This window comes from Mizuhopecten yessoensis, unplaced genomic scaffold (assembly GCF_002113885.1).
Source record: "Mizuhopecten yessoensis strain PY_sf001 unplaced genomic scaffold, ASM211388v2 scaffold11133, whole genome shotgun sequence".
NCBI classification, from domain to species: Eukaryota; Metazoa; Mollusca; class Bivalvia; order Pectinida; family Pectinidae; genus Mizuhopecten; species Mizuhopecten yessoensis.
Genome location: NW_018408896.1, coordinates 962,807 through 987,925, shown reverse-complemented (window position 1 = coordinate 987,925; position 25,119 = coordinate 962,807). Strand labels below are relative to the sequence as shown.

General features: G+C 37.4%; 2 protein-coding genes across 6 annotated transcripts in view; one reads left to right on the top strand and one right to left on the bottom strand.

The window, feature by feature from the left end:
• The window catches only part of LOC110466436 (poly [ADP-ribose] polymerase 14-like), a 55,674-nt gene extending 47,090 nt beyond the window's left edge, over positions 1-8,584 (top strand). For both annotated transcript variants that reach the window (XM_021522923.1, XM_021522922.1), the window contains 4 exons: positions 2,273-2,480; positions 3,235-3,416; positions 4,449-4,635; positions 5,553-8,584. In XM_021522923.1, coding sequence (XP_021378598.1) covers positions 2,273-2,480; positions 3,235-3,416; positions 4,449-4,635; positions 5,553-5,848 — 873 coding nt within the window. In that variant the 3' untranslated portion in view covers positions 5,849-8,584. The remainder of the gene's footprint in view (positions 1-2,272; positions 2,481-3,234; positions 3,417-4,448; positions 4,636-5,552) is intronic.
• Positions 8,585-8,785: 201 nt separating this feature from the next.
• LOC110466467 (regulator of G-protein signaling 12-like) overlaps positions 8,786-25,119 on the bottom strand; it is a 90,195-nt gene continuing 73,861 nt past the window's right edge. For 3 of the 4 annotated variants that reach the window (XM_021522971.1, XM_021522973.1, XM_021522972.1), the window contains exons 9-14: positions 20,624-20,806; positions 20,125-20,322; positions 19,856-19,946; positions 16,020-16,231; positions 11,705-11,870; positions 8,786-11,325 (exon numbers count right to left, since the gene is read on the bottom strand). In XM_021522971.1, coding sequence (XP_021378646.1) covers positions 10,328-11,325; positions 11,705-11,870; positions 16,020-16,231; positions 19,856-19,946; positions 20,125-20,322; positions 20,624-20,806 — 1,848 coding nt within the window. In that variant the 3' untranslated portion in view covers positions 8,786-10,327. The remainder of the gene's footprint in view (positions 11,326-11,704; positions 11,871-16,019; positions 16,232-19,855; positions 19,947-20,124; positions 20,323-20,623; positions 20,807-25,119) is intronic. The other variant, XM_021522974.1, reaches the window with a different exon arrangement.

Here is a 25,119-nt window from a genome sequence, read left to right as displayed (position 1 = left end):
AGGTGGTGGAGATTCAAAATTGTACAAATGGTTGGGCTGAACCCCCAGGGGGCTGAGAGGCGGGGCCAAAAGGGGGCAATTACGCTATATTGCTACAAACGACTTCTGTAGAACTATGCACTGGATATCAATCATATTTAATCAAAAGCATTAATGGGAGGCAGGGATTCAAAATTGTACAAATGGTGTGGCTGATTCCCCAGGGGGCTGAGGGGTGGTGCCAAAAAGGGTTATTTGGCTATATTGCTTTAAGTGACTTCTTCTCTGGAACTAAGAGATGGATATCAACCATATCTGACTGGAAGCATGCCTAGGTGGTGGAGATTCAAAATTGTACAAATGGTTGGGCTGACCCCCGGGCTAAGGGGTGGGGCCAAAAAAAGGGTATTACTTGGAAATGGTTGAGATCCCCACCATATAACCAGATATACAATTGCTGAGTATAAAGAGAAGAATGCACATTTGCTTCCAGGATGGCCCTAGGGTCTGGCCCCAACCTTGGAGACATAGTCCCTGGGCCATAACTTTAAAACGGTTAGATCCCCACCCCAAAACTATATATACAAATGCTGGGCATAAAGAGATGAATGCAGTCATGATATCAGAATAGACCCTGGGGTCTGACCGAACCCCTAGGGACCTAGTTTCTTAGTCACAGCTTGGAAACAGTTGAGAGCCCCACCCTATAACCATATATACAATTGCTGAATATAAAGAGATGAATGCACATTTTGCGGTTTATGTGAATAAATATCTAAAAATATTAACCTCACTAGTACCTTGTCTTAGTTGGAACATAGATGAACTTATTTTGTTATGATATTGGGCATGTATCGGAGAGAGTTTACTTAGCGTTTCTATATACAAGGAAGGGATAAGTGACTGGTTAGTTTGATTTTGCTATGGGGCCCTCCAAGGGATAACTGTTGTGTGATGTTGTAAAGTACCTCTGTCCGCACTCTGGGTCACATGAGATACGTGCGCTATTAGATTTACATAATTTATAATATTCCGTTCTGCAAAACGGTATGATTTAATCATATTGTTGGAATAAACATTTTTTTTTTATCCACATGCAAAATTTAGATCTATATCAAATTGACGGTTCAAGATGAATAACTGAGGAAGGGGAACCTGTCTGTGCTTATACTAAATAGGATTGCATAACAAAATACTTTTTTAATCGTAATGTTTCAATAGTTCAAGTTTTCACATGATGTTGATTTAGCATGTATGATCATGCAACAACTTTTGTCTATAAATAATTTATTTTCGACTTCAGATAGAATCGGAATACGCATTGAAAGCAGGGGGAAAAACATTTGTTTAGTTGTAAAAATGGCGCTTGCTACCAATACTATGGCTTCTGTTTCGGACAAAAGGAACTGATTAAAGAAAAGTTATCTCAACATGAAAAGGGTCCATTTATAAGTATGATTAAATCTCTGTAAAGTATTAAAAACATGTAATTATCAAGTATCTCAACACGTTCCATATCTGACACATATTCTACACGTAGTGGTTTTGCCAGAAATGTTTATTGTGTATGATCAATGGCTAATATGACTTACTAAGTGTTAACATATGAAGATAGTGAAAGTGGGAAAGAGAGTATATATGTATGGTCTTAAAGGAAGTGGCCAAAGACATTGAGTTGTAATAAAAAAAAAATACAAACATTGGTCAATGCATATGTATGTATATACTTTATGAAAACATTTAAAAAAGGATATTCATCTTGTGAATATTCCTTTGTACAGAAAGTGTTAAGCTCGTACCCATTTGTACTGGTCACATTCCGATATTAGATATTTTCTGGTGTCTATAAATGATGATGAGATACCAAAAAATTTTTTTTCATTTAAATTTTGAATGTTGGCATGTGTGCAATTAACTTTTGATGATGAATAATTACTGCTAAGGGGATTCAATAAGTTTCAACACAGACTTAGAAATCATATTCATTGGTTTCATAGTGTGGTAAAGAAGTTGCAGTTTCCTGACGGCCCCTCTCTGGGGCCCCTTCGGAAACTTTGCATCTCGGACAGGCCACCTGTGTTGACTGCCTCGTTTCAAAACCGCCACCTGACTATATTGGTGCTATTATTAAAAGGGCTTTCCCAAACAATTCAAGTGGTCAAACTGGACATTTGGAACGGACTATGAATATGGGGATAGCGAGGTAACATAAGTGGAAGTGCATACAACACATACATTCATTAAAAAAAATATGGCTCTTCACGTGATGTTGTTTAAAAATCTTGACTTACAGGAGATAGACAGCCAGGGAGTACTTCAGCTTTCTGAATATCCTCCCCGAACTAACATGGAATTAGAAAACTCCAGGAAAGGCAACCACCCTACATATAAGTTTAGGGCAAATGATCAAGAATACGTGGTTAATTTATTAACCATGAAGGAATATGCAAAAGATGACCCCACTGACACTGCTGATGTGGTACGCAGAGAAAAACAAGAAGGTTAGTCTATGTTATAATTTTAACTGAGTTGATTTAGATTTCACACTTTTTTCAGTCAATATATTTTAAAAAATGATATCTTTTGTGACATCATAAATATTTTCATCATCAAATGGTGGGCTATTTAAATCACCCTCCGTCTGTCATTCCGTCATTTTCTCCATCCTTAAACAATTCTTATTAGCGCTATATCTCAGTAAGTACAAGAGATATCTTGCTCAAACTTCACATGAAGGTTACCAATGTTCCCTTGTTATGCGTATTGGGACTGATCTGAAAACCAGGATTGCAGACAGACGCATTTTGAATGATTAGAGTTGAAGCTTGTTAGGGCCATTTCTCAGAAAGAAAAAAGGGATCTTTCTCAAATTTCACATGAAGGTTCCCCATGGTCCCTTGTTATGCATATAGAATTTTAAGACTGATCAGAAAACAAGATGGCTGACAAGCGCCATTTTGAATTGTGCTATTTCTTAGAAACTAGCGGTTTGGCCACTACAATAATACAGTGTACTTTAAATTAGATTGTCTTGCCTGAGTTTGCTTAATATCCAGGTGAACAATACAGGCACTCTGGACCTCTTGTTTTCTCAGGGCAGTAATGGAATGTCATTGAACTATCGACAATTGTTAACATAAACTTGATGAGTGAGCTAAAGCTGAAGGTCAAATACATTGCCTCCAAGGTGTATGTGAAAGAATTGTCAGTATGACCTTTGTACCTATGACCCCATAATGTCTTGACTTATTACAGGTGGCAGGTTTGAGCTCCCAGCTGACTGGAATGAAATGGTAGACCCAAAAGAGATTGTCAGGGTCATTCCATTGGCTGCTTCCTCAAAGACGTACCAGGACACTGAGACGTTGTTCAAAAATTCTGTGTTGAAGGGTTTCTATTCCAGCCAGTTTCCTGCAACAAAGCTGATAGTTCATAAGGTGACTTATTATTATGTATTAGTAGCATGTACTTGTTTAGTATACCTCCAATGACAATCAAATATTGTGAATGGCTGAATGCAGTCACATGACCCTTTTATATGATGGTGTTCAGGCTGCAAGTAAAAGTGGTCATTATCTCAATTTTGTAAATATTTATGAATTTTCTAGATACTCACAGTGAAAAATCCAAAGCGAGGCTTACTGCTATGATGATGTTAAATTGTCATTTGTTAATATCTTGTGTAATAGTGAAAATCAACAGCTGCTGATGTGAATTAACTATGTCATGCTAAAAGAGACTTCAGTATGCTTTTCAAATCTTGTTGGTAAAAAAAATGTTAAGTATTTTAAATTTAATATGGTGAAAAATGTGACCCTCAATATTCTATACTTTATAACCTGACCCTGGCCTTAGTTGCTAATAGTTCAGTCAGGCCATCTCAAATAGTTTTAAGATCTTTATGTTACAATATTAACTCGTACTGAAATAATTGACTGTAAAAATCATCCCCAGTTTATCCAGATTAGCTTTGTAAGATATATGCAATACCGTTTCACCTTGACACTTATCTAATTGTCAACATTTTAAAACAACATATGCAATGACCAGAGGTCAATGTCACCAGATCTCTTGAATAAGTTACAAATATATATTTCGGTACTGTTTATTTCTCCAGAGTGGCCCAATGTATTTTACAAACTTTTTCTTGTTACATACTGGTATTTAAAATAATGATATTTTATTAAAAATTGAATTTAAAAAAGAACTGATTTATGTACATGGTAATCAAGCCTGACTGATGTTAAGTAGAAAGTAAAATGTTAATTACGTGTTGGGACTTACATCGATTCAATAAAGTCATAAACAGACAATGAAATATATCAAGGTGATATTTTTCTACAGGTTAGGATTGTTCGGGAGTAAACAGACAATGACATTTACTGACAAATAAAATCAAATGATAATTGTTTTTGAAATTCCAACCCGTCATGGTTTGGAGTGAAGAGAGAATGTTTTGTTATTGATAGATTGAGAGGGTCCAGAATCGGTCTCTGTTTCAACAATACTCAATGAAGAAAAGCTTACTGGAACAGAAAAACCCGCCAGGCACCACCAATGAACAGTTGTTGTGGCACGGGACAGGCACAGCCGCAATCACCAGCATCAACTACTACGGCTTCAACCGCAGTTACTGTGGTGGTGACCTTAAAAAGGGTTAGTAATTATAAATCATTAACTTATTTTTAATTTAATCACTTAATTTTACAGATTCTCAGTCTAACATACCAGTATAGCCCAAGTCAAAATAAAGCCAGAATTTAGTTGGGTCCAAGCAGGAATTTTTCTGAACTTACATTTTAATTTTATTATATTGTTTTATTATTTCAAATTTATAAGTTCCATATATAATATATGTTGGTTACTTCCCAGCATCCTTCCGACATGGAATGCATTATAAATGCCAAAAAGACATATTTTGATTAGATTACGTGTACTATTTCTTTTTGTCACATCACAACAAGAAACATCAATTAATGTATTACTACGCGGGTGATTGCTGAGGCCTGTTGTTTACCGAATTAAAATTGTTCAAAATTGCTTTTTTTTTCTTTTATCAAAGGATTGTTATAATAAATGATGTAATTTGATAGCTACTGTAATATCTGTTTAGGCCTTCAGAGAAAATGATGCTCTACCGGTGCATATTTCAAGATTGAAGATTTAGGCCCATTTTTTAAGGCGTATTATTGTGTAATTGAGATGTTTGACTAAGGAATCCAAGACTATTTTCAACACCAGCCTATAATAATATCATGAGTTCAGGGTATTTTCTCAAGATATTGTCATATTATATGGTTTTGACATTACAAAATTGATAATGGATAATATTCAGGCAGTATTGATAATATTCAGGCAGTATTGATGGGCATTTTGTTGTATGTATCTTGGTTTATGGTCCAATTCTTTGTAGAAGAACTGGACTGGGCCGAGCGTTGACAACCAGGTAGTTCAATTGGTAGAGTGTCCGTCTGACCGTGCATTTTTCCGCTATTACAACTCAAATGTACCACAGTTTATTTGTAAGTGCTGCTGTCCAATACCAAGAGTGGTTCATGTCATTGTATTTACAGGCGCCTGCTGGTATGGAGCTGGGGTGTACTTCGCCGATGATGCCTCTTACTCTGCCAGAGATTGGTTGTCTGGATCGGGGCCAGCCAATCAGAAGAGGAATGTGTACTTATGCAAAGTTCTAACTGGGGTCAGTTGTCCAGCAGCCAAAAATATGAAATATCTTCCAGCGTTACCAAACAACCCTGGACAAAACTATGACTCTGCTGTACAGCCTCAGAACAAACTCAAAGAATATATTATATTTAATGACACCCAGGCTTACCCAGAATTTCTCATCAATTTTTCCGCAACTTAGAGAGGTTGGACTTAACCAAAGTACATAAAGTACTTAAATCTAACTTTTAGGAACCAACCGATCATGGATTATATTACAATTGTAGTTGGATATTTTGTAAATCATTGGTGCAACTTGAAAATGAATGTTGAGTATTGTGAACATTGAGATTACAATATTTCTGTTTCCGGTTGCTGAACTGACTGTGATTTTAAACAACAATAATATTACGAAAATGATTACATTTATATCCCTAAGCAAAGTATACATTTTGTTAACTTCATTTTGAATTTATATTTTCTGTTTATTTCAAATATAAATATTGTCTGCTTATATCATTTCATGTACATATATTTTCTGTTTACTAGATTTCATATACATGATGATTGTTAAATTGTTAGCTAATGCTTGAATTCTGTGTTTATGATAAACTGCAGTGGAGCTATGTTAATGTGCAAAAAGGTGTGTATCGATCATGTGTCTTTTAATTGGATTGGGTCAATTACAAGCAACAGGGTAGTTCAATTAGTTAGGGCCTCCATCTACCAGGTATACATTTGCCAACCTTTATAAATTTCTGTGGGGGAGATTTAGCGTGCTAAAAATTAAAAACATAATCAAAATGTGTGTATATACCCCCTAGACACAAAATAATTCTTTAAAAGACATATTTTGAGTCATAGTTTCATATGAAATTATTAGATTTTAGAATATAGGAATAGTTAAGCAAATTCAAAGGTAGGAAATACTAAATTCAGGGGTTCAAAATCGGGAGTCTCCCTCCTAAATAGGGAGAGTTGGCAAGTATGCATCTAGGATTTGAAGGTTCTGGGTTCGAATCTGGCTCATGCATTTACTCTCTCCTGTTACACAAGTAAAGCTGAACAGAAAAACACCTGGACAATGTTGGTTGGGTTACCAAAGACTACAGAGGGATCATAAGAGTTTTGGAGGAAAGACAAATCTGGATAATTATGTTTGTAAACCAGCACATATATATATATACATGTGTATCATCAATATTATATAATAATTTATCAGTGCTTTCTCATAACATTTGACCCAAAGTGATGGGAGTTGACCAGTGTTATATATACTGTATATGTAGTGCACGCGGCCAAAGATGGAGTCGAGTATAACTCATGGTCAGCTACCGGCACCTCGGGTTAAATGGCTTTGGCTATACCTTTGGAAGGAATTTAATGGAATAAATGTTTAATTACATGATTGTGAATATCATCAAACACACTTTTAGTAAAAGTTTAACCATATAAACTCGCTTGTAATTTGCAGTGCACTGTTTGTCGTGCCATCGTTTATTATGTAATGTATTATCATATTGATGTACTGTTGGGCCGCAAGGCCTAAAGTTAACAAGAGGTCCATGGGCCTTAATGGTCACTTGAGTCCTACAGTATTTATTTTTGTGTTGAAATATGAAGTGGAGATAATGATGTCAATCATCCCTACCAATTTGACTGAAAAATAGTTAAGTATAACGTTAAGTTTAATTTGTCAGGACCACGAATTGATCGTTCCTAGACCGACTTTCCGTTGAACTGGCCCAGTAGAACTTGACTTCAAGTTTGAAATTGTTTTTCAAAATGGCGGCCGTGGCAGCCTTATTGGACTTCTGATCGACCCGAAAAATAAAATAACAACACTTGGTCAGGGACTTGTCAGTAACATTTCCATTAAGTATCAATGAAATCCCTTTCACAGTATTTCAGCTTAAGTTGAAAATGTAAAATGTTAACGGACGACGTTATGTGTTTATACTGTAATACTCTGCTTAAAGCTGTTCCACATTGTTCACAGAAGCAGAGAAAACTTTGCCCTGCCATTTTGACAGCCAAGATGACAAATCAGCTACTATTCTGTCTATGACAACTGAATGCTTGAAAATCAACATCTTGTTGGAAGATTGTCACATGACCATTTATCTGTGAAATGTTTTCCAGACAAATGTATCAATGTTGTATGCCGAAATGGGGAAAACAGCAGAAAATGGTTATTTTAATCAAATATAATAAAAATAGTGCATTTTGCTTACTTATAATTGCATATATATGTATGTAACTGATCATTTGGACAAATAAAATTGGTTATTATATTTTTCTCCCATTCCTTTGCCTGTATGATAGAACCGACGAGAAAGTAGCATTAGAAACAAGAGGCCCATTTCTCTTGTGTGACTTCAAAATGGGACAACAATGTTACATCACAAAATTAGGAAATGTTGATGCCGCATTGTGGAAACTGCCAACGTGATAAAATTTAAATGTCAGAAAGATGGAATTAATATTTCTTTGCAAAGTTTCGTGAAATGGGGTATACTGAATCTTGCCGACTGGTGTGTTTTTGTCTAAAATACTAAGGGAAATACATTTGTATTTTTAAACTTGTAGCCAGTCTAACACCTGTTCATGTTTTCTGTTATGCTGGCGACTGGAATGAGAGAAAAATACTTTTTCATGAACATGGGTGTGGAATAGGAAAATCCCACCCCTTGGGATTTTCGAATTGCTACAAAACCCTTAGCAAACCTCTAAATTTATCCAATTCGAAAAACCACTCAAACTGAATTTCCCTATCCTCCACTCTTGGCATTAAAGAGTTATATGTTCTAGCTATAGTGTGGATAATGGGCCTTGGGAGCAGAATAGAATAATTTTTGCACAAAATCTTATACTAACAATATGTGCTATGATGAAAAAAGCATTTCTTGATTTTGTTAATAAAAATAATCAGACCTTGTGTTGTAGTGTGTTATATAATATACAATAACTGTCGGATCACCGTTTGTTTCCTATGCATTATTTGTTGATGATAAGGGAGACGAGGTTTTACAAGTTTGGTAAATCCCAAAGGGATGCTGACCAAAGTACGACATTGTAATTTTTAATGAATTCATCACCTTTTATACAAGGATTTGCCACACAGAACATGAACACATCGGGCTGTTTATCACATACTTTATTCAGTACTCATCATCATAAAATTAAAAAATTAAATATTTTAAAACAATAACATAAATTCACAACAGTTTACAAAACTTCACACACAGCTACCATGGTAACCTAACTAATTTCACATTTTAAACATTCAGATCCTCCGTCTCAATCTGATCGCATACTATGATATTTGTATCATGTGACTCTACCTTATATAACATTAGCTTTGCTATTGGCTGGAAAATTTGTTTCTCCTGGATAAGAACCTTACCTTAAATCTTCAACTAATGTGCAGAGATGATCCTTTTTACATCATTTAAAAGACTTTCAGGACTTTCTCCACTAACTTTTATGAAATCTTAATCTAGCCCTCAATTTCATTTGCAAACAATAATTTCGTCATCATTTAACAATGATCAATCTTACCAGTTCACTCAATCTCTGTCCATACAACACTAACTAAGCTAGCTCTCGGTCTCAACATACATACAAACTACACTGTGGCTACCCATTACCGTTTTTATCTAGATAAATCTAAAATATATCTCCATTCCTTCAAATTTTACATTTTTATCCCAATCATACTGAAATATTTTACAAAATATAGCACCTTTTACAAAGACATAGCTCCTGAATTCACCAGCGGAATGTGGATTACCGTATTTACCGGTAATAAACCCATGCCTGCTAATAAGCCCACCCCCATAAAGACAGGAGCGCATTAAACAGAAAGGTCTGTACTTGCTCAAGATTTCTCTGTAATCCCCTAGGGTAAGACAGTTGACGTTTCGAAAATACAATACAATGACGGCAGGGGAACAATGTGTCATGACATCCAAACCAGATTTACAGATTACAAATTCTGATAAACAATGTTTTCAAACATATTATTGAAAGAATCATTCCTTATGTTGATGGTATATCGGAGAAATCTTAACCCAATGGGTGAGATTCTTAAATGTATTATAATCCTAGTCTTCAAGCAAATCTCGGAGTAGACAATCACGAATGTCACCCTTCGGGTTAATCAACATTTCTCTCATACCCTCAAGGTAGGGGAAGATTGTTGTAATTCCACATGGCTTAGTAATGAATAAACTGTTGTCACAGGAGAAAGTGTGAACTAAATTTCAAATGTGACAACCACATTTTTTAGTGTTCCAAAATAGCATAGTTACATTTTAAATTAATAAAAATAGAAAATGTGTTACAGATTAAATTCATGCCTATGAACTTCTTTATTTTTATGTGAAAAATTAACTTTATAAAAAGATATATGGTACATAATTTCTGTTCCAATTGCAATTTATTCCCAGATTAAAGAACAAAGATTGAACAGGAAATAACAACTAACAGAGTAACTTATTCAAGACATCAAACATTTCTGTACTCCATGGCCAAATAGCACTGAGACATTTTTCCTGAAATTGAAATAATAATATATATATATACATCATTGAACAGAAAAACAGGAAAGGGGCGAAAAATAGTTCCCGCTATTCCCTTTGAATGACCAGTAACAAGGTCTTGTTTGACCACTACTGGTTCAGACAAATGTGATGTTCGTTTCAAGGTCAATGATCAATGGCTTATTGTCAGAGGGCGGTGACATTATTTGCGAGGTGGGTTGGCGGAACGCTGAACTATGACTACCACTTGGACTGTAAGTTTTGTTGGACGTTACGTCACTAACTCCACCTCTGATCTCCGACTTCTGTGAGCGAGGAGTGATTGTTTGCACTATGTCCGATTTCATGAGGGGCGTACTTGTCTGAACGAGTCCATTTTCTCTTGATTTGCCACCTTTATTTGCTGGAGTATGAAGTGATACTGGTACTGATAATGACCTTATGTGACCCTGAACAGGTGAACTTATCAATGTATTATCAAAGTCAGGGTCGTTTGGTGTGAGTGTGTCGTCGAGGAAAGTTTCATCCTCCTCTGTGGCCATTGCATTTCCCGGCGACGATAATTTCTGTTGGGCGTAGGGACTGTGACGTGAATAACCCCAGGCCTTCGCCTGGTACATGTTAAAACTATAGTCAAACCCAATATCACGCAGACTTTTTTCTGCCATACGAGGATCATCAAAGTCTGCACACTCAGGGACAGGGGCTTGGAAAAAATCTTGAGCCTCTGCATTGGAAGGAATAACACCATCGGAGCTAAAACTCTGATTTCCGTGCTGGACAGAATCTGCAGGTGATTCAGGATTTAACGAATCAAAGTCCTGACTCTCAAACTGATCCTTGTCTATGTTGCTGTTGCGTCTGTCAAAGGTCATGGAGTCCAGAGACACGGAGGAAGGTCGTGTCATCATCTGCCCACGAGTGTAAGACACATACTTTTCATGATTGTTCTTTACATAGTCGTCTGCTTGGGCTCTACCTCCGCTAAGAATGGGTGGAGCACTCTTCCGCCCAGACGGATGAGGGGCTTTATTCCGCAAAAATTCTGGTATCTCTGAATTCTGTGTGTCCAGTCCCCGCTGGTCATCTAGACGACCACTCTGGACTTTGGAAAGCAGGTCCAGAAAACGGTCATCTGTAAATCAGAGAAAGATATCTGTACAACTGCCAAAGAATTGTATTACTTTAACTCAAGGATGTAATTAATGAAACAGAGTTTTTATTTTCCTTTTCCGTTTCTCAAAATCAGGTGTTAATCACATATATTGTGAGGGATTGGTTCAGCTTATTTTTTTAAAATTTCATTCAAAATTAAATTAATCCAACAATTTGAAGCAAAACTTAAGTAACGGTATAAATAATAAGTATATTTAACAAGATGAAACCTTCCATCTTGGGCTTAGCTTTATTTTGATTAACTGCAAAACATACAGTATTCTGATAAAATCGACCATCTTTTGCCGCAGTTGTACTTCAACCTACTGGTCAGAATACTATAATGAGATAAAACCTACCCTCTTGGGTTTCAGCCTTTCGAGTTTGATTCTTCTGTAAGTTAAACGTAACTTTGTGCTTGCTCTTCACTTTGGGCATGTCTGCTACCTTTGCTGCCTGGGACTCTTTTCTCAGGAGGCCAAATAAACCCAAAGAGCGATGATCGCCGCTGCCTTTCCGCGGAACCTGCGGAATAAGATTTAATTACATGACTATACAAACAGGCACAATCTACAGCAGAATTTAAGTGAAAGAATTTAATGAAACATATGAAATATTTTTCTTCATTTTGACCAATCTCCACAACACTTGAAAATTTCCTTCCATCCATTTGCAAAACAACAAGTTACCTCCCTTCCTTCCAAAAATTATAAAAGTCACAACCATTCCTTCAAAAAAAACTCAAATGTACCTTTTGTCACGGTATATGACTTCAGTAACCTCACTTTCATCCACAATGATTAAAGCTACTTCCTTTCTTCACTTCCATGCACCAGACATAAAATCAACCGATAAATTTTGTTCACAAGATATCAAAGTTACTTCCCATCATTCAACTAGCCATTAACATTCCTCCCTTCCAAACATATAGGTTACCTCCCTTTCTTTTCACAAGTATCATTTTAAAAGTTGCCCCCTTTCCTTCTCAAAACACAAAAGTTGTCCCCTTTCCTTCTCAAAACATAAAGTTACCTCCCTTCCTTCTCAAAACACAAAAGTTACCTCCCTTCCTTCTCAAAACACAAAAGTTACCTCCCTTTCTTTTCACAAGTATCATTTTAAAAGTTACCTCCCTTCCTTCTCAAAACACAAAAATTGTCCCCTTTCCTTCTCAAAATACAAATGTTACCCACTTTCCTTCTCAAAACATAAAGTTACCTCCCTTCCTTCTCAAAACACAAAAGTTATCTCCCTTCCTTCTCAAAACACAAAAGTTACCTCCCTTTCTTTCTCAAAACACAAAAGTTACCTCCCTTCCTTCTCAAAACACAAAAGTTACCCCCTTTCCTTCTCAAAACACAAAAGTTACCCCCTTTCCTTCTCAAAACACAAACGTTACCTCCCTTCCTACCATGTAATAAAATGTATTATCTCCCCTTCTAACTCACATATTACAACTGTGCCATTAACCAAAGTGAATGTTCACAAAACTACTCTCCACTCTCCTAAGCTATTGTTTGAACAAAAAGTCCCAGCTACCATTTTAAAAACCTAATATGCCTCAAAAACGTTTTTACCACCATCATGATTTTCAGCTGTTGATTGAACACCGCAAATAGTCTCATCTATTGTTTGCAAAACTCCCATTTATCCCAGCTATCGTCTGAAAATCCCCAACTAGTTACAGCTCTTGTTTGCATAAGTTCAGCAATCTCAGCTAGTGTTTGTAAACTTCCCCATTATCCACAGCTATGGTTTAAAAGTATCCCCATGAGCCACAGCTATGGTTTAAAAGTATCCCTTTTAGTCTCAGCTATGGTTTAAAAGTATCCCCTTTAGCCACAGCTATGGTTTAAAAGTATCCCCATTAGTCTCAGCTATGGTTTAAAAGTATCCCCATTAGTCTCAGCTATGGTTTAAAAGTATCCCCATTAGCCACAGATATGGTTTAAAAGTATCCCCTTTAGCCACAGCTATGGTTTAAACACATCCAGTAGTCTATTCAGTGATCACAAAAATCATCAATCAAATTTCTCAATCACTTCTTTATGTCTAACCAAATATTTGGTTTTACTCTAGTTAATAAACATTATTTGCATCCTCACATCCAAATTCATTCATTGAAGCAAATTAACAATATTTCTTTCATTATCAAAAACGTTATCACAATAGATTGATTATTCAAACAATGGCCGTACCATAAAATATTGTTATAACAGACAGACAGTTCAGTGTGGATATACTCTCTTAATTTATCAAATTGAATATGTCATCATTTATTCTTTAATATGTGAAATGAAATCCAGTTAAAGGACAAAAAAAGATATTATTGCATGTTACACTACAGAAGTCTGAAATATATCTGTACTTTTATGATATAAATCAATCCAGCAAAGGGTTTTGGATCATTATTTGATCTTTACTAAAAGCATCTGATAAGCATTTAAACTTTGAGAAAGATCAGCATTTTAATCCTTGCAGATTATCTAACACTGTTAATCAACTAACGGTACTTGTAGCATTCTTACCTGCTGCAGTAAACCACATGACGGTGGTCTAGGTTGTCTAGGAGCATGCAGTATATTAAAGCTACATGTGTATTGTCTAAGAGTTCTAGTGATCCAGTTATTTAATCATTAAATCAGGACATACATGTGTAAAAGTTTCTACATTTGTAGGTTAACCATCGAAACAAAGTTGATGTTTTTTGTGAAAGAAAAAAATGTGACATCGTTCATAATGCTTGTGTAAAGTTAATATTTGATACAGTCATTAATGTTTGTGTAAGTTACTGTCATTAATGTTCGTGTAAGTTACTGTCATTAATGTTCGTGTAGGTTACTGTCATTGATGTTTGTGTAGGTTACAGTCATTAATGTTTGTGTAGGTTACTGTCATTATTGTTTGTGTAGGTTACTGTCAATGATGTTTGTGTAGGTTACTGTCATTATTGTTTGTGTAGGTTACTGTCAATGATGTTTGTGTAGGGTACTGTCATTAATGTTTGTGAAGGTTACTGTCATTAATGTTTGTGTAAGTTACTGTCATTAATGTTTGTGTAGGGTATTGTCATTAATGTTTGTCTAAGTTTCTGTCATTAATGTTTGTGTAGGTTATAGTCATTAATGTTTGTGTAGGTTACTGTCCTTAATGTTTGTGTAGGTTACTGTCAATGATGTTTGTGTAGGGTACTGTCATTAATGTTTGTGAAGGTTACTGTCATTGATGTTTGTGTAGGTTACTGTCATTACTGTTTGTGTAGGTTACTGTCATTAACGTTTGTGTAGGTTACTGTCATTGATGTTTGTGTAGGTTACTGTCATTACTGTTTGTGTAGGTTACTGTCATTAAGGTTCGTGTAGGTTACTGTCATTAATGTTTGTGTAAGTTGCTGTCCTTATTGTTTGTGTAGGTTACTGTTATTAATGTTCGTGTAAGTTACTGTCATTAATGTTTGTGTAGGTTTCTGTCATTATTGTTCGTGTAGGTTACTGTCATAAATGTTCGTGTAGGTTACTGTCATTATTGTTTGGGTAGGTTACTGTCATTATTGTTTGTGAAGGTTACTGTCATTATTGTTTGTGTACGTTACTGTCAATGATGTTTGTGTAGGTTACTGTCATTATTGTTTGTGTAGGTTACTGTCATTAATGTTTGTGTAGGTTGCTGTCATTATTGTTCGTGTAGGTTACTGTCATTATTGTTTGTGTAGGTTACTGTCATTATTGTTTGTGAAGGTTACTGTCATTATTGTTTGTGTAGGTTACTGTCATTAATGTTTGTGAAGGTTACTGTCATTGATGTTTGTGTAGGTTACTGTCATTAATGTTTGTGTAGGTTATTGTCATTAATGTTTGTCTAAGTTTCTGTCATTAATGTTTGTGTAGGTTACTGTCATTAATGTTTGTGTAGGTTATAGTCATTAATGTTTGTGTAGGTTACTGTCATTGATGTTTGTGTAGGTTACTGTCATTAATGTTTGTGTTGGTTACTGTCATTAATGTTTGTGTAGGTTACTGTCATTAATGTTTCTGTAGGTTACTGTCATTATTGTTTGTGTAGGTTACTGTCATTAATGTTTGTGTAGGTTACTGTCATTGATGTTTGTGAAGGTTACTGTCATTAATGTTTGTGAAGGGTTGCTCTCATTAATGTTCGCATAATGTAATTGTTTGTGAATCAAAGGGATTGTGGGATTGCAAGTACACCAAACAAAAACCTTATCCAGTGCCGATGTGGGGGAGGGGGAATCTGACAATAATAGAAATATGTAACTTTAATCATATGTGTGTTAATATTTAGAGATTATTAGTCACTCACTCACCACATTCTAATTTATTCAGAAGTTGTCAAACCATTACCCATTTCAGCGTTTCTAGAGCTTAAAAGAAATTAAATTGGTTCTTCTATCAAGAAAAAATGAAAAAAGAGCAGAAAAGCCATTCCTGCACTTAAATAAATTCTAAAAATACCCAAAGCAAACTAAAGCCCAGTACTGAGGATAAATATAAAAGTGGATATAAGACATAAAAGCAAAACGCTAATTATTAATGGTTTTCTGTGACGGATAGGTTATAAGCTATGGTCACCATGGAAACCAGATTACAAGAGCTGCAGGGAAAGTCACTAGTTATCACCGCAAAGCAGTTAGGAGCACTACAGAGGCTAACTTACCTGTGGAGAGCTCTCAGGATCTAGAATTCCAAGTTCATCAAAGTTATGAGCCATCTCAGATTTTCCCCTCATTAAATCTTCAAATATGCGATTTGTAATCACATCAAGAGAGGTGCTTTCTTGATCGGAGTTAACATGGAAATCGGGGGGATATTTAACCACTAGCGGTGTCCTTTTAGACGTGGACCGAAACCCCTCATTTCTACTGATGGCTGTTAGGCAAATAAACAAGGGATCAACAGCATGCATATATTAGATGTGTAAGGTTATATAAACCACTGTCAACAAACAGTAAGGCCAAGAAATAGTGGGGTCAAAGAAAGCCTCTTGCCAAAACTTCAATAGTGTTTGGTAAAACGTTTAAAAATTTAATTGTTTCTGATAAATTTTTGTTTGTTCATACAGAGCACAGATGTAAAAAAAAAAAAAATGACAATCAAAAGACCGAGATATGATACGAATTGCCAAATCTGAACTATAATTTCTGAAAGATATTTTCGACACAATTCCTTTGATATATATTTTATGATCTTCCTTCTTTGATAAAAAAAAATAACACTGAAATAGTTGCAGGTTTAAAAAACAACATCAGGCCATTTTCAGTTTGTTGACAGTACAATGAACAGTTAGCTGTACATGCTATATTTATCCTGCAATAAGCCCAGGGCCCCAACACGATCTCTTACCCAAAGTAGGTGGCTGAGCATGTTACAGGACAATGAAATAGTATTTGTTGACATGCATACCGAACTGCAATATATATTGATGGGCTTATTACCAGGCATGGGCTTATTGCCGGACAAATACGGTACATGTACAAAGGTTGCATCATCATAAACAGTACACATGGATGTCAAGACACTGGACACCAAATTACATCTTGTCTATTACATTTTATCTGCTTTTCCAATTTTTGAAAATGTGAATATCCAACCAATTTTTCGAACTTCCTAAGGACATTTTCTTCTTTAAAACAAAAATTTGACAGAACATCATTGCTGTATTGTGCTATACATCGTGAAAAGCTGTCGATAATTATCACTAGTTATAAGTAGCAATCATTCTTCAAAACTGTGATTTATATCAGATTTTCTTATGTTCTCTTAGAGATAAATCAGACTGCAAAGTAATATGAAGTAGTAATTGTAAAAATCTGTTTGACATTTCATTGGCATTTATAAAATTGGTAAAACACAATTCCAAACCATTGGTGTGTTTGTTTTTTAGAAAATATACGTAATCTGCGACAGCAATTTGATTTCCAATCTAACTTGACCTTATCTATAAGCAGGTGCCCTTACTGACTTTATATTTAGTCATTGCACTGGTAATATATTAACACCACGTACATATTTTATTAAAGTTTACAGTTTGAACAGACATCCATGTACATTGTTTTTAGCAACTTCTAAAATCTACAATTAGTTAATAATTGAGAAAAGAGAAAGTGTATGTTTATAATCCAAAATCGTTTTTCTTCAATATTCTATTTCGACTGTTATCCCACATCCATCAAAATTTGTCCCAGTATTTTTCTTGAGCCTAGTGAATTGCAAATTTTATAGCTCAGGAAATAAAAGATTTCGCCACTGATAAGTCTAATGAAATTTCAAATTCTATCTGAAGTTGGGTGTCTGGAGCTTTTCGAGAACAACTTGGAGAGATTATTAAAATGAGATATGGCTCGTAAAATGTTTTGACATTTACTAATGGCCAAAATACATGTCTGTGAGAAAGTGGCTGATTTAACCACACAGCCAGGAAGATTCCATAAATAACTGTCAACTGTTTAACAAGAGGTGGGCTTATTGATGAGCATGGGCCTATCACTGGTTATACAGAGTTAAAAAACAATGAATGAATTTTTGGATATACAATTTTCTTTTTCCTCCTTGTATACAACAGTGCAATATTAGCAAAAGTGTCTGTAAGATTTTAACATCAAACAGATACACACACCTCTGTTATCTTTCAATTTCAAGAAGAACAATATAAAACAAAAAATATTAGTCTGATTATTGATTAACAATTACTCAAAACAATATTAATTATAACGTAAATCATAAACAAACTGAACCTTTAAAATCTGGTTAAAATCATGTTAAAATCTGGTTAAAACATTTAAAATCTGGTTAAAATCTGGACATGTATCCATCAAACAATTCTCCATTCAAACTCAGATTCTATGCTTAAGTGCAACTTCTTCTCCTGGTGAAATGCTGCTTAAATTGCATATTTCCCCAAAGGCCTGGAAGAACTTTGAAGATTTTGAGGGATCTTTTTGGAGAGATTTGGAGTTGAATCATTTTTAAAATATCTTAATTCTTGAAACACTTTATTATCACTATTTAATATCAATTGTCAAGACTTATCTTATCTGACTTTGTATTGTGATTTCAGCATGTATGTAAAAATGAGTTTGAGCACAGAATTAATGAGAATGGATAAATGGATTTGGGTCATGGCAATATAGAGCATAGAGCTGTGTTTCACAGTACTGGGGCAAAGTAGCAGGTCTGAAATTCTTGCTACATATGTAATAACAAGATGGAGAAAATATATAGCATGTTTTAGGAGCAAAAGTCCAAAAAGATATACGGGAAGACTATTTATAGTACTCTAGCTCCATCACTGTATATTGCCGATCACCTGACAACCCCTAGTTTCTACAATGGACTTCCTCCTTCATTGATCAGAGACAGTCCATTGTGTTACTTAGGAGAGAAATAACATGTCAAATTTTTGTTAAATATTTATATTTGTGAGCAGTGTCAATATAACTTTGGGAAAGGTATGCCATCACCTTATTATAAAGCATATATGAATACAATATGACCATATATGGAGTTGTCACAGTACACAAGTTCATGTATCCGTTGATAGCGACAATTTTTTAAAGTTCTTTAAAAGGCCAAAAATTAGAAAGATTACCCATGCCTGGTATTATTTTATTATTGTATTATGTTTTTAAAAGTTTATTTGATACTGTGACAACAAGAATTAAATATAATTGGACTAGCTGTGTGCACTAACCCCCTAATCTCACAAACCCAAGAGTTCCCTCCCCTTATAGCACAGTCAATCTTGATCACAATCTAACTTTGTAATCTTGTCAAAATTCAAAAACAAAAAAATCAAATCTTTTTAAAATGTATTAAATTTGAACACAAAAACATTAGGTTTGAAGTATAAACTTTGAAATACTTTACGTGATTATAAAAAGGAATGTTAAGATAGTTTACAACATACTGCTTTCAAAATGAGAATATGTCTGAATGAATGAGAACAAATTGACTTTCGTGAAAGGAACAAGACCTAAATGATTAGATGCGACCTATTTAAAGAAAAAAAATATGAAAGCTGTAATGGAAGAAAAATGATATTTGAAACTTTTGAATACTTAGCAAATAATTTCAAGGATGGCACTCACGGATTTTAAAAATATGTGTGATGAAAAAATGTGATGAAAAAATATGAAAAAATGGGATGAAAAAATGGGATGAAAAGAAATGAAGATGAAGTTGTTGAAGAGTTGGTGATGACAGATGATGAGGTGGACGATTGTAATGGATGGGTGATACCCTGACGACAGATAATGAGGTGGATGATTGTGATGGATGGGTGATACCCTGACGACAGATAATGAGATGGATGGGTGATACCCTGACGACAGATAATGAGGTGGATGGGTGATACCCTGACGACAGATAATGAGGTGGATGGGTGATACCCTGATGACAGATAATGAGGTGGATGATTGTGATGGATGGGTGATACCCTGACATGTGACAGCTGGTTGTCATGGTGACAAGTTGGTCTGTCCAATGACAACTTACCTAGAACTTCCTCAAGGTGTTTGATGAGCACCCTTTGGTTGTCAATGCTGGACACCTGTGCATCAATGTCTACCGTTCCTGGCTGTCCAGACTAAAACAGACAAAATCATCACAATGTGATTCAAGAACTTTTTCCAAATAAAATGTTGAAACTTCAAATATATTAATAAAATATTTGGTGAATCTAAATAGGGGATAAGCTATTTTTCTTTTTATTTAAAATAAATTTCCATTGAAAGAAAACAAAACTTTCAGATAATGTGACTTACCAGCTGAACACATATGTTGTCGAGCTTGAAGCCATACTTGTTAAGTATAGGTTTGAACACATCTCTGATGGATCGGTTTGGTTTGGCTTTCACTCCTATTGACTTCCTGTTAGGTAAATCCATACGGAACAACACACGTCTCTCAATCATGACCTCTCGTGACCCTAACGTTGATATGTCTTCTGAGAGGTCGAGGGGCTAAAATAGGAAACAATTATCAATCGGCATCTCAGGTATAGCAGGAAGTAACAGGTGTCTATCCAAAACAGCAGGCCACTGATAAACATGTTAAAGACATCTAAATAGAAACGATACAGTCTTCACACTATTCTATTTGATAGAAATTTCAGAAGCAACTAAAGATGCTCAAAAACATTATCAGTTTCAAAAAATAAGCGACAAAGAATGCTTTGTTATACACAATATTAATGAAGCTGGCTCAACATTGTACAACTGTACACAACTTTGGCTTTCGTACAACATGGCTACGAGCCATTACCTTGTCTGAGCCCAAAAGGAACACGTCAACGGCAGCTATAGAAAGGCTGCGTTTGTCGCAAAGCTTGCCGAGAACCGACCGGATACGCTGGCCTGGCTTTGCACACACCACTGTTGTTGAACCGTCTGGTAAAATCACACGACAAAACTTAACGCTGTCATCAGCCTCCTTAGCTTCCTTGGACTGGGAAAGAAAAAAGATAACTAGAGTAAAAAAGTTTTCTTTGCTAGACACATACAACTGCAGATCTATATGAATCATAAGCCTAAAGTTTACTCTCCTTTGTAGTATTGACTGCTAAAGTTGTAGCCTTGTTATCAGAAGGCATCTACTAAAGAGAACAAAACCCGACTAACTACAAAACAAGTTACTTCAATATACTTTAGTGGAAAGACTCAAGGTTACCAGGAACTTAACCTGTGTAACAACATAAAACTTCTAAAAGCAAATATAAATATGTACCAACCCAACCCTACCTTCACAGTGCTTCTCTCAAACCAATTTCTTGCCTCTATATAGTATCTTCCTGACCCAGTTCCTACCTCTTCAGTACTAGCCTGAACCTCCCTGTATACAGTGTCTCCCTGACCTATTTCCTACCTCTTTAGTGCTAGCCTGAACCTCCCTGTATACAGTATCTCCCAGACCCATTTCCTACCTCTTTAGTGCTAGCCTGAACCTCCCTGTATACAGTATCTCCCAGACCCATTTCCTACCTCTTTAGTGCTAGCCTGAACCTCCCTGTATACAGTATCTCCCAGACCCATTTCCTACCTCTTTAGTGCTAGCCTGAACCTCCCTGTATACAGTATCTCCCAGACCCATTTCCTACCTCTTTAGTGCTAGCCTGAACCTCCCTGTATACAGTATCTCCCAGACCCATTTCCTACCTCTTTAGTGCTAGCCTGAACCTCCCTGTATACAGTATCTCCCAGACCCATTTCCTACCTCTTTAGTGCTAGCCTGAACCTCCCTGTATACAGTATCTCCCAGACCCATTTCCTACCTCTTTAGTGCTAGCCTGAACCTCCCTGTATACAGTATCTCCCAGACCCATTTCCTACCTCTTTAGTGCTAGCCTGAACCTCCCTGTATACAGTATCTCCCAGACCCATTTCCTACCTCTTTAGTGCTAGCCTGAACCTCCCTGTATACAGTATCTCCCAGACCCATTTCCTACCTCTTTAGTGCTAGCCTGAACCTCCCTGTATACAGTATCTCCCAGACCCATTTCCTACCTCTTTAGTGCTAGCCTGAACCTCCCTGTATACAGTATCTCCCAGACCCATTTCCTACCTCTTTAGTGCTAGCCTGAACCTCCCTGTATACAGTATCTCCCAGACCCATTTCCTACCTCTTTAGTGCTAGCCTGAACCTCCCTGTATACAGTATCTCCCAGACCCATTTCCTACCTCTTTAGTGCTAGCCTGAACCTCCCTGTATACAGTATCTCCCAGACCCATTTCCTACCTCTTTAGTGCTAGCCTGAACCTCCCTGTATACAGTATCTCCCAGACCCATTTCCTACCTCTTTAGTGCTAGCCTGAACCTCCCTGTATACAGTATCTCCCAGACCCATTTCCTACCTCTTTAGTGCTAGCCTGAACCTCCCTGTATACAGTATCTCCCAGACCCATTTCCTACCTCTTTAGTGCTAGCCTGAACCTCCCTGTATACAGTATCTCCCAGACCCATTTCCTACCTCTTTAGTGCTAGCCTGAACCTCCCTGTATACAGTATCTCCCAGACCCATTTCCTACCTCTTTAGTGCTAGCCTGAACCTCCCTGTATACAGTATCTCCCAGACCCATTTCCTACCTCTTTAGTGCTAGCCTGAACCTCCCTGTATACAGTATCTCCCAGACCCATTTCCTACCTCTTTAGTGCTAGCCTGAACCTCCCTGTATACAGTATCTCCCAGACCCATTTCCTACCTCTTTAGTGCTAGCCTGAACCTCCCTGTATACAGTATCTCCCAGACCCATTTCCTACCTCTTTAGTGCTAGCCTGAACCTCCCTGTATACAGTATCTCCCAGACCCATTTCCTACCTCTTTAGTGCTAGCCTGAACCTCCCTGTATACAGTATCTCCCAGACCCATTTCCTACCTCTTTAGTGCTAGCCTGAACCTCCCTGTATACAGTATCTCCCAGACCCATTTCCTACCTCTTTAGTGCTAGCCTGAACCTCCCTGTATACAGTATCTCCCAGACCCATTTCCTACCTCTTTAGTGCTAGCCTGAACCTCCCTGTATACAGTATCTCCCAGACCCATTTCCTACCTCTTTAGTGCTAGCCTGAACCTCCCTGTATACAGTATCTCCCAGACCCATTTCCTACCTCTTTAGTGCTAGCCTGAACCTCCCTGTATACAGTATCTCCCAGACCCATTTCCTACCTCTTTAGTGCTAGCCTGAACCTCCCTGTATACAGTATCTCCCAGACCCATTTCCTACCTCTTTAGTGCTAGCCTGAACCTCCCTGTATACAGTATCTCCCAGACCCATTTCCTACCTCTTTAGTGCTAGCCTGAACCTCCCTGTATACAGTATCTCCCAGACCCATTTCCTACCTCTTTAGTGCTAGCCTGAACCTCCCTGTATACAGTATCTCCCAGACCCATTTCCTACCTCTTTAGTGCTAGCCTGAACCTCCCTGTATACAGTATCTCCCAGACCCATTTCCTACCTCTTTAGTGCTAGCCTGAACCTCCCTGTATACAGTATCTCCCAGACCCATTTCCTACCTCTTTAGTGCTAGCCTGAACCTCCCTGTATACAGTATCTCCCAGACCCATTTCCTACCTCTTTAGTGCTAGCCTGAACCTCCCTGTATACAGTATCTCCCAGACCCATTTCCTACCTCTTTAGTGCTAGCCTGAACCTCCCTGTATACAGTATCTCCCAGACCCATTTCCTACCTCTTTAGTGCTAGCCTGAACCTCCCTGTATACAGTATCTCCCAGACCCATTTCCTACCTCTTTAGTGCTAGCCTGAACCTCCCTGTATACAGTATCTCCCAGACCCATTTCCTACCTCTTTAGTGCTAGCCTGAACCTCCCTGTATACAGTATCTCCCAGACCCATTTCCTACCTCTTTAGTGCTAGCCTGAACCTCCCTGTATACAGTATCTCCCAGACCCATTTCCTACCTCTTTAGTGCTAGCCTGAACCTCCCTGTATACAGTATCTCCCAGACCCATTTCCTACCTCTTTAGTGCTAGCCTGAACCTCCCTGTATACAGTATCTCCCAGACCCATTTCCTACCTCTTTAGTGCTAGCCTGAACCTCCCTGTATACAGTATCTCCCAGACCCATTTCCTACCTCTTTAGTGCTAGCCTGAACCTCCCTGTATACAGTATCTCCCAGACCCATTTCCTACCTCTTTAGTGCTAGCCTGAACCTCCCTGTATACAGTATCTCCCAGACCCATTTCCTACCTCTTTAGTGCTAGCCTGAACCTCCCTGTATACAGTATCTCCCAGACCCATTTCCTACCTCTTTAGTGCTAGCCTGAACCTCCCTGTATACAGTATCTCCCAGACCCATTTCCTACCTCTTTAGTGCTAGCCTGAACCTCCCTGTATACAGTATCTCCCAGACCCATTTCCTACCTCTTTAGTGCTAGCCTGAACCTCCCTGTATACAGTATCTCCCAGACCCATTTCCTACCTCTTTAGTGCTAGCCTGAACCTCCCTGTATACAGTATCTCCCAGACCCATTTCCTACCTCTTTAGTGCTAGCCTGAACCTCCCTGTATACAGTATCTCCCAGACCCATTTCCTACCTCTTTAGTGCTAGCCTGAACCTCCCTGTATACAGTATCTCCCAGACCCATTTCCTACCTCTTTAGTGCTAGCCTGAACCTCCCTGTATACAGTATCTCCCAGACCCATTTCCTACCTCTTTAGTGCTAGCCTGAACCTCCCTGTATACAGTATCTCCCAGACCCATTTCCTACCTCTTTAGTGCTAGCCTGAACCTCCCTGTATACAGTATCTCCCAGACCCATTTCCTACCTCTTTAGTGCTAGCCTGAACCTCCCTGTATACAGTATCTCCCAGACCCATTTCCTACCTCTTTAGTGCTAGCCTGAACCTCCCTGTATACAGTATCTCCCAGACCCATTTCCTACCTCTTTAGTGCTAGCCTGAACCTCCCTGTATACAGTATCTCCCAGACCCATTTCCTACCTCTTTAGTGCTAGCCTGAACCTCCCTGTATACAGTATCTCCCAGACCCATTTCCTACCTCTTTAGTGCTAGCCTGAACCTCCCTGTATACAGTATCTCCCAGACCCATTTCCTACCTCTTTAGTGCTAGCCTGAACCTCCCTGTATACAGTATCTCCCAGACCCATTTCCTACCTCTTTAGTGCTAGCCTGAACCTCCCTGTATACAGTATCTCCCAGACCCATTTCCTACCTCTTTAGTGCTAGCCTGAACCTCCCTGTATACAGTATCTCCCAGACCCATTTCCTACCTCTTTAGTG